The following is an 8,571-nucleotide window of genomic DNA, read 5'->3' on the forward strand; positions in this document are numbered from 1 at the left end:
AGCTTTTTACAATGCTTGTGATTTTAGGAATGTTAGGTGTGACACAAACACAAGGGTCCCTTTCTTTAAGACCCCTCCCTCACAAACAATATCACACAGCTACGCTAATATAAAAAAACATGAAATATTTGTTAGACACTATGTTGATTAAAGCATGAAGTCTAGTTATCATTTCTGACAAACAGCCTCATTAAAAAATAATAAAAAATATTGTACTCTATATTCAACAAAATATTAAGTGCATTACATTAAAAAAATAAAATCTAGTGATCACTAATTTAAATATAATACAGTTCTTCCTGAAGGGCGGTTGGCTATCTGTGCTTGTTGTCATTGCAGTCCATTTAAATTTGTTGCCATGTTTTGGTAAAAGTATCAAGTGTCACCCTTTCGATTTGCCGCAGAATTTCATGTTAGTTACCAATTCTAGCTTCATTTCAAACAGGCCATCATGTACACGTAATGTACAGACGGAAAAAGGGAGATATAGGATATTGTTATTTGTATAAAAGTGTTGTAAATTGTTTCTTCTTATCAGAGATTTTATAACAGTTTATAGTGAGACAACACACTTTATTATCCTCTGGCAGACATTTGACACTATTGTCCGGATAGGTCATCTTTAGGTGTTGAACACCTCTATGGGTTTCTACATCACATCTTTCCAGTTCCTTTGTCCCTGTTAACTATAATCTAATGATGAGGTGTGAGGTGCGTCAAGGCGGTTAGCAGGGGAAGATCACAGACAGTCGATTAAGGTGAGAGGAATTACCTTCAAATTACATCAGTCGGGGAAACAACGGTCGGGATTGTCTGGAACAATGCGAGTGCAACAAAAAGTGTTTAGATGTAAACATGGCCAAGTGCTGCCCCAGACTTAAGAAATTTAGTTTTTTAATCTAACATAGCTTATGTTTCTATAAAGCCACAGTATGCTACAGAACAATAGCACACAGGTCTCATGTCATTCCTAATTTAACTACATGTCCCTCTGTCATCCAATAATAATTAATTATTCACACATGCACAGAATAATCCTCAACACTTAATCCCAATTGGTCCCAGGATTCGATTGAGTTCAATTCTTATAATTTAAAGTTAGCCAGCTAGGCTTAACTATGGTCAACATTAGCTAATCAGCAGCATGTTAGCATTGTGACTGTTAGCGTGCTTATGTTTATGAAAAAAAAGGAAAAAGGGACTCCACCCTGTCAAACCAGTTTAACGAATGTAAAGAAAAAGCGAACAGACATGGAGGCTATCTGCTCTGCCCCTGTAAAGCTATACTGGCCCTTAAACAATAGAATTACAAAAACTAATAAATAAATGAAGAAACCAAGTTGATGTGTGATGTAGTATTTAATTTATGAAATAAATTCCACTTTGTAAACCTAAAGCTATTGGAAATTATTTAAGTGGGTTTGACATAAATGTAAATTAATATAAATGCCTCCTTATGGTGTAAAAAAAAAAAAGTTCAGTTAAATGCCTTCAACTTCTGACCTTGGGTGTCAGATGAAGTGATTGACAGCATGCTGCAGAAACAGCCTTTTTTCTTTCCATGGTTTAGATTCTCATTCAGTGATTTATTTCACTGTTAAATGATAGCATTATGATATTATCAAACACTACTTAAGGATGTAGGCTATAGGAAGGAATCTGCACATTGGTATGGAGCTAAGGTTTTGTGCAGAGGGGTTGCCAAAATCAACACAATACCAAAGTTCCTCACTGGAGCTTTAAATACAAAATAAACACAGACAGTGAAAAATCATGAAGCAAGAGTCAAATATTTGTTTGTGGCAAGAGTACTCTATAAATCAGCAGTTTATCCTTCCCTTTTAAATGAAACCAGTCAAAATACTATTCAATTATTGGAAAGTAGTGTGAGGAAGTGAAAGAAAAATGGAACAAAAATCAGCCACTACAACGGAAAGGTCCAAGTTAGAGCTTTGTCTCCCCACACGTTAAAATCCTTAAATCAACTTTGTTTCCTAATCCTGCCTCCCCCTATATTTACAACTACTTAAGGAAACTTGGAAAGGCCCAAATGAGATTAAATGGATGACATTCTCACTGCTTGCCCTTGATCTAGTCTGGCTAGTCGAACAAATCAAATGCCTGTGTATTGTCTTCACAGTCAGAGAAGGGGAATCTCTTCCTCTGTATCAGACTCTCTGGACTATAACCTCAGCCACAGATGAGCCAGAAAAACAAGAAGAGCTGGTATTTACTGGGTTACCAGTTCCTGCAGGACCAGGGGCAGTCTTTCTGATGATTCATCAAGATACTGGGAGTTTCTGGACTTATTTTCCAGGAGTGTTTCCTGTTTTGCTTTCCCCCCCTTTTTAACTGGTGTACTGATTTCCTGCCGTGGACCACAGTTGCAATGGCATCACTGAATGTTAAACTGCAGAATTGTTTGAAAAACCGTCGCTCGACTATCAACTGTCTGCCCAAGGGTGTAGAGGACATCAAAACATTCCCGTTTTCTCAGGAGAAAGCAGTCAAAGCTTGGACATCTCTGGAGAATCTTGACAATCCGGGCACCAAACCAGTGAGCCCCAAAGGAGAGGAAAGACAGGAAAGGCAACAGGTCATCATTGTTAATGTTGGGGGGAAGGTGTTTCATATCCCCAAACAGTATGCTGCTAAGTATCCTCAGACGAGGATAGGCTCATTGGCCCTGTGCAGTGACCGAGCAAAACTCCTAACGCTTTGTGACGACTACTCTGTACGCAAAAATGAATTCTTCTTCGATCGGGACCCTGCATTTTTCCACCATGTTTGCCATTTCTACACAAGTGGAGTTTTGTGGGTGATACGTGAAATGTGCCCCATCAACTTTGAGGAGGAGATCGCATACTGGGGCCTGAGCCTGAAGGACACTCAGCTTTGCTGCTGGATGGTGTTCCAGGAGAAGGTGGATGATGTGAAGGAGAACCTTAAAGTGGACCGGGAGCTGATGGCTGAGATCGAGGTCAAGTACGATGACGAGTGTTTCAAAGAAATGGTCTTTGGGAATGTACGAAAGTCGCTGTGGAACCTTGTGGAGAATCCATACTCTTCAATTGTAGCTAAGGCTTTCACTGTAGTCTCCAACCTTCTTGTGCTGTTCTCCATCTTTGCAATGACTCTCAACACCGTGGAGGAACTTCACATGTATAAAATAAACGGCAAAACGTACATGGAATGGGTGGAGATCCTCACCATTATATTCTTCACCTTTGAATACGTCATTCGCCTTTTCACCAATCCGAACATTGCAATCTTTTTGAAGAGCGGACTCAACTTTGTGGACATGGTGGCTGTCATGCCGTATTTCTTCCAGATAGTCTTTGAAGTCTTTTCTGACCAGGAGAACGTGAGCGCACAGGAGGACCTCAAGACCATGGCTCGGGTCAGCAAACTCAGCCAGGTCCTCAAAGTCATCAAGCTAATGAGGATCTTTCGGATTTTAAAGCTTGCTCGACATTCCACGGGCATGAGAGCGTTTGGCTTCACCCTTCGGCAGTGTTACCAGCAGGCCTCTTGTATTCTCCTTTTTATTGCCATGGGAATCTTCACTTTCTCGGCTCTCCTTCATTCAGCCGAGAGAGAGACTGAGGGAACTCCCATCAGCAGTATCCCACATGCCTGGTGGTGGGCTGCAGTGAGTATCAGTTTAGCTACAAGTCATGCTCCAGACACTAAACTTAAAAGTCTTCCCTTTGGCTGTCCTCTTTCTCAAAAAACACCTGATGTACTTTAGAAAGCAAATAATTATTACAGTAAGCAATACTTAACCAACAGGCACAGACAATCCTCAAAGAGGGATGGAGCGTCTGCCATTCAGCCCCTAGATGGAAATTGCCTTTTTTATAGAAAAAGAAAAAGAAAACGTTCTATTTCCTGTCCTGATGAAAAGATGTATAGATATGATCCAAATCTCCGTTTAGGAGATAAGTGCCCCTGGGTGATGACCTCTACTTACCCTCTCTAATGGTTTCCTGCTGCGTATGTCATCCTTGAGTCATTGTATATGAAGAGCTGTAATACGTAACACACTGTGAGAATTTATCTGATATTGTCCAAATTCTTAATGGTAGATGTGGCTTAAAATAATTACATATAAAACTTAACTAAAACTTGAGTACTCCCTGTGATAATTCACATATTCATAAGATAAAAATCTAAATAAATGTGTTTGATCTAACCTTGCAAAGTGAGGGAATTTGGTTACAGTTTTGAACTATCAAATATGTGAAGTTTCTGTTAGAGGGTCTTTGTGTTTTTTTTTCTTATTCATTCACTGTTTAAATCCAGGAAATTATGAGTTTGAGAAAATAACCCCTCTGTCCAGGCTTTTTTTTTTATTCTTCTAACTACAACGGCACTAACACACGATTGAACAAAAAGGTATTTAATATCTGCATGAAGCCTTTTAATTCTTGCCTCTTGCCCCTGCCCCTCCAACATGGGAAGCCTGTTAGAGAACTTGAGAACTGACAGAACTTGAAGGCCCTTCACAGGAAAAAACATTTTTTTACTTCAGGAATTAAAGGCAGGAAGATTAGGTCCACATTCTCTTATAAATCATCAGGCAAAAAACTCTCTGACACTTAGAAGAAACGCTGTTTTTCTTTCTTGTTCCAGTGCGCAGGATTAGATTTAAACATAACATAGATATATATTTATGTTTTTTATGTGTATACCAAAGGCTTAAAAAAATGTTATTAAAACAAATAAAATACTGCCTACAACCATGATAAAACATCCTTGATGAGGATGAAGTGGCAATGTGTTCCCCACAAATACAAATAAAAGTGTTTCTGAGTTGTGATCCAGTGTGGGTATCAGACCCATTTCATCAAATGTTCTACCTTCAAGCTGCGACTTAACAATTAAGATCCTTATGTATTTATTTGGCGTCATGAATTGAAACCAACTTGTGCATGGGCATATGAGACCACACTGTAGCGGCTGTGAAACAGTGGTTGCTGCAGTTGAAAATTCTGTTTTCGGTGGCTGGATGCATGGAGGAAATAATAACGACATTAACCTCCCTCTTTAAGTGTTTGTGGCACCAAATGTCATTATGATGTTACAAATCTGTTGATTTAAAGTGAAATTCAAAGTCCCTTTGTGCTGAGCATTTTCAATACCTGGGTTTCATAAATACTTCTAATTTAAATTACCAACTTTTAAAGTTGACACAGGTCCCTCTTTCAAGAAAAATCTGAAAGGCTTTTTGAATCATCCGTTCTGGTCAGTGCTGTTGTCAAGCTGGAAAAGTCCTTTTCTGATACTAAATTATACTTGTGAAAACACGCTGCATATATTAGATGTACTTTTTAAAATGTGAATGCAAACAGAACATCAGCACCTGAACACTAAGATCTGACAATGATTCTTTTATAGGTTTCCTTTGCTCAATAATGGCAGTTTGTCACCACAGAGAGATTACACAAAGGAGCACGTAATGTAATCTCATCTAAACCAAGACTAAGCTTCTGTCCTGCATTCACCTTCTCTCGAGAGGAGAACGAACGCTACATAACACAATGACTTACAATAGCCCAAACCAGTTTGCCTGATTGTTGTAAGCCATTTCAAGTAGCTCACTGCTAGTTAATTCTGCAGTTTTTTTTTGTTGTGAAAAATGCATTTTGATGAATCATACAGGACATCCTGCGTGATGAAATTCAGTCTCAACGGCTCTGAATGAGCCAACAGGAACAGAAAAATTATGATCCTATATGAAGCTTGTAGCTTCATGACACCTCCTGTGCGTGACCATGGAGGGAGAGTTGGGGAGGAGATGTCCCCCAAAGTGTTGACTTGGAAATGTTTTATATTTTTGTTTTGCTAATTATTCTTTATTCTATAAATAACAACAATGAATTATTTCCCCCTTTTTTTTCCTCTTAGGTCAGCATCTCCACTGTGGGCTATGGGGATGTGGTTCCTGTAACCATCCTGGGCCGCTTTGTGGCCTTCGGCTGCATCTCATTCGGTATCATCCTCAACGGCATGCCGATCTCTTTCCTCTTCAACAAGTTCTCTGATTACTATTCCAAGCTAAAAGCCCAGGAGTACAACACCATATTAGTGCAGCGGCGCTTTTACCTTAAGAAGCGCCTCCGACGCAAAATGGACATGTGTTTTCATCCCTCAGAGGAAGAAAGTACGGCTGACAGCCAGTGTGAGTGCCCACACAATGAATCTAATGATGATAACTGATGTGTGTCTTAAGTTTGAATATGTTATTTGGTAAACTTGAAACTGAGTCTTCATGCATAACTGTGTTTAAGGAAGTGAGAAAATAAACTGACTTTAAAAGCAGGTTCAAACAGAAGGTGGACTGTTTTGCACAGAAGTTGTCACTATCACTCCTTTAACTCATCAGCCACACCTTTCTGATAAACCAGATCAACAGAAGGAAAGTTTATTGTGCTGTAAATGACTGGTGAGTGTCATGAAGTCTCCAAATTTGAAATATACAATCTGGTGAGCTGTGTGTCTTTAAAGTGGGCTTGGACCAGAAAATTACTGAATTGTAAACGAGTGCCTGTGAATGAATAAACATAGAAATTGTGTGAATGTTTTTTATAAACATACACTTGTGTTTCCATCAATACTGTCACATAGTTAACATGAACCCATTCTATCAAATGAGTGATTAAAAAGTACTGTTGACTGAAGTATTTTAAATGAAATGAAATGTGATCATCTCAAGCTCTTCATTATGACACTGCAGAGTTATCAACGCTGATTCCAACAGATAACAAACATGTTTTTGTCAAAATGAAAGTCAACACTGACAGTGAGAAACCATTCTGTTTTCTGAGAAGATGACCTAGACAATGAAGAGCTGCTCCACTTTTTTAATGTTTCACTTACAAAAAGGGTTTTTCCCCAGAGAGCGGGGGGAGGACATGCAACAACGGGCAGAGGTTGTATTCACACCCACAGCCGCTGTGATGAGGACTGCACGAAGTATGCGGCATAATTGCCAGGCTTTCAGGTGCCCAAAATTTGACATTTTATGCTGACATTTGATGGCTACTTTGTCATGATGTGGCAGAAATCCATTGCTTGGGGTTTCCTGTGTGAACTACAAGAAACCTAAAGAATCATTTCCTGTGATCTGACAACACTGCCTGTCTGCCCACATCTCCATGTATTCTGCCCACATCTCCATGTATTCAGCATTTGTGCAAAGCTATTTAGCTAATGGCAGGGTCCTTATTTCTACTGTGCATGTAGGGCGGTGGTCTTTCAGTCTTTCCAACTTTCAGTATAATGTGATAACTCTTATGTGTTTTGTCCCACAGTCCCTTGATCTATTTTGTATATATATGTCTAAATTATATCAGCTTTAATGAACCAATGATTTTCTTATGTGTGAGCAAAGATATACATTCCAATCAAGACTCCTCCATGGGGAAGTTCATGTCATTCAAAGAAACATGGTGTCTAACCTGTGACATCACACATCAATCTGATTTAAGGCTGGTCCACTGTTTCATTTTGTCACCGTTTAGATCACTAGCTGGGATCTGTAATGCACCTCAGGTGTAAAAAAAAAACAAAAAAACAACAACAACACTATTTTATAACTCAGATCATCTGTCTTAATTTTCTTTCACAGCTTCAAACATTTATTTTCATATGTCCAGTTCTAGTTTTTTTTATTATTTTTTTTGCAAAGAAACTTAATTGTATATGTGATGTAGAAAAAAATCTTTGCAAAACAAATACTGAAGTGCTTTGACCCTGCATCCTTTCATTTCAACAGCAAGCGGACACTCCACTGGTTAAAAAAAACAACCTCTGCTCACTTATCACGTACAACCGTGTTTTGAATTAGTTTAAGTTTCAAGTCTTCTTTAAAATTAATCATTTTGTAATTTATGGCAAGGTATGCTTCAGGCGTGGCAACCTTGAAACTGTGAATAAGGAAGAAGGTTTGGTGACACATATACACCCTATCAGCTATGTGTGGTTGATTCTGGCTCCAGTAAAACAAGATGCAAAGGCGGAAATGGACTTGCTGTTTTTTCTTGTCTTTTTTTTTCTCTGAGCCTCTAATTTTGTCTTTCTAACATTTGTAAACTAAAAAAAGTTCTATTTAAATTTGCTGAACTTACATGTAGCACTGCTTCTGTGTGAAATACAAGCGGTGGTGAAACAAAGTGAGATCACACAACATGCACTATTTTTGAACAAAGTGCTAAACTTTTGAATTCTTTCCAATTTCTCCTGCCACATATTATTTAATTATGCCATCTATCCCATGGCCTTAATTTTCTTCACTTGGTTTTAATACATAACTAGACAATTTGCATTTACCTGCGGAAAATGCCGGGGAATGCTGACCAATGAAATGTTTTGCAAAACACTGCTGAATGAAGAAGAATTAGCAGAAACAGCTGAAGGAATAGTAGATGAAGAAAAAGTAGATGTGGAAGATTAGTAGTAGTAGAAGAACAGTAGTAGAAGTAGAAGTAAAAGTAGTAAAAGCAGAAGAACAAGAATATGTAAAAGGAGTAGTAGAAGAAGTATTAGTAGCAGATGAAGAAACAGTAG

At 38.5% G+C, this 8,571-nt stretch overlaps 1 protein-coding gene across 1 annotated transcript; it reads left to right on the forward strand.

Annotated features, from left to right (window-relative positions):
- The first annotated feature begins 2,084 nt into the window (after positions 1–2,084).
- Positions 2,085–6,599, forward strand: LOC110000733 (potassium voltage-gated channel subfamily V member 2-like). The gene is made up of 2 exons (XM_020656083.3): positions 2,085–3,652; positions 5,911–6,599. Exons 1-2 carry the CDS (start codon positions 2,390–2,392, stop codon positions 6,220–6,222), a joined length of 1,575 nt encoding a protein of 524 aa, XP_020511739.1. The 5' UTR covers positions 2,085–2,389; the 3' UTR covers positions 6,223–6,599.
- The last annotated feature ends 1,972 nt before the right edge of the window (positions 6,600–8,571 follow it).

The sequence above is a fragment of the Labrus bergylta genome, chromosome 6 (genome assembly GCF_963930695.1).
Source record: "Labrus bergylta chromosome 6, fLabBer1.1, whole genome shotgun sequence".
NCBI lineage: Eukaryota > Metazoa > Chordata > Actinopteri > Labriformes > Labridae > Labrus > Labrus bergylta.

Excerpts from the sequence above, each read along its gene's own strand:
- LOC110000733 (XM_020656083.3), top strand. The coding sequence starts at position 2,390 with ATGGCATCACTGAATGTTAAACTGCAGAATTGTTTGAAAAACCGTCGC. Across the intron at positions 3,653-5,910 it reads ATGCCTGGTGGTGGGCTGCA|GTCAGCATCTCCACTGTGGG; the intron begins GTGAGTATCAGT and ends TTTTCCTCTTAG.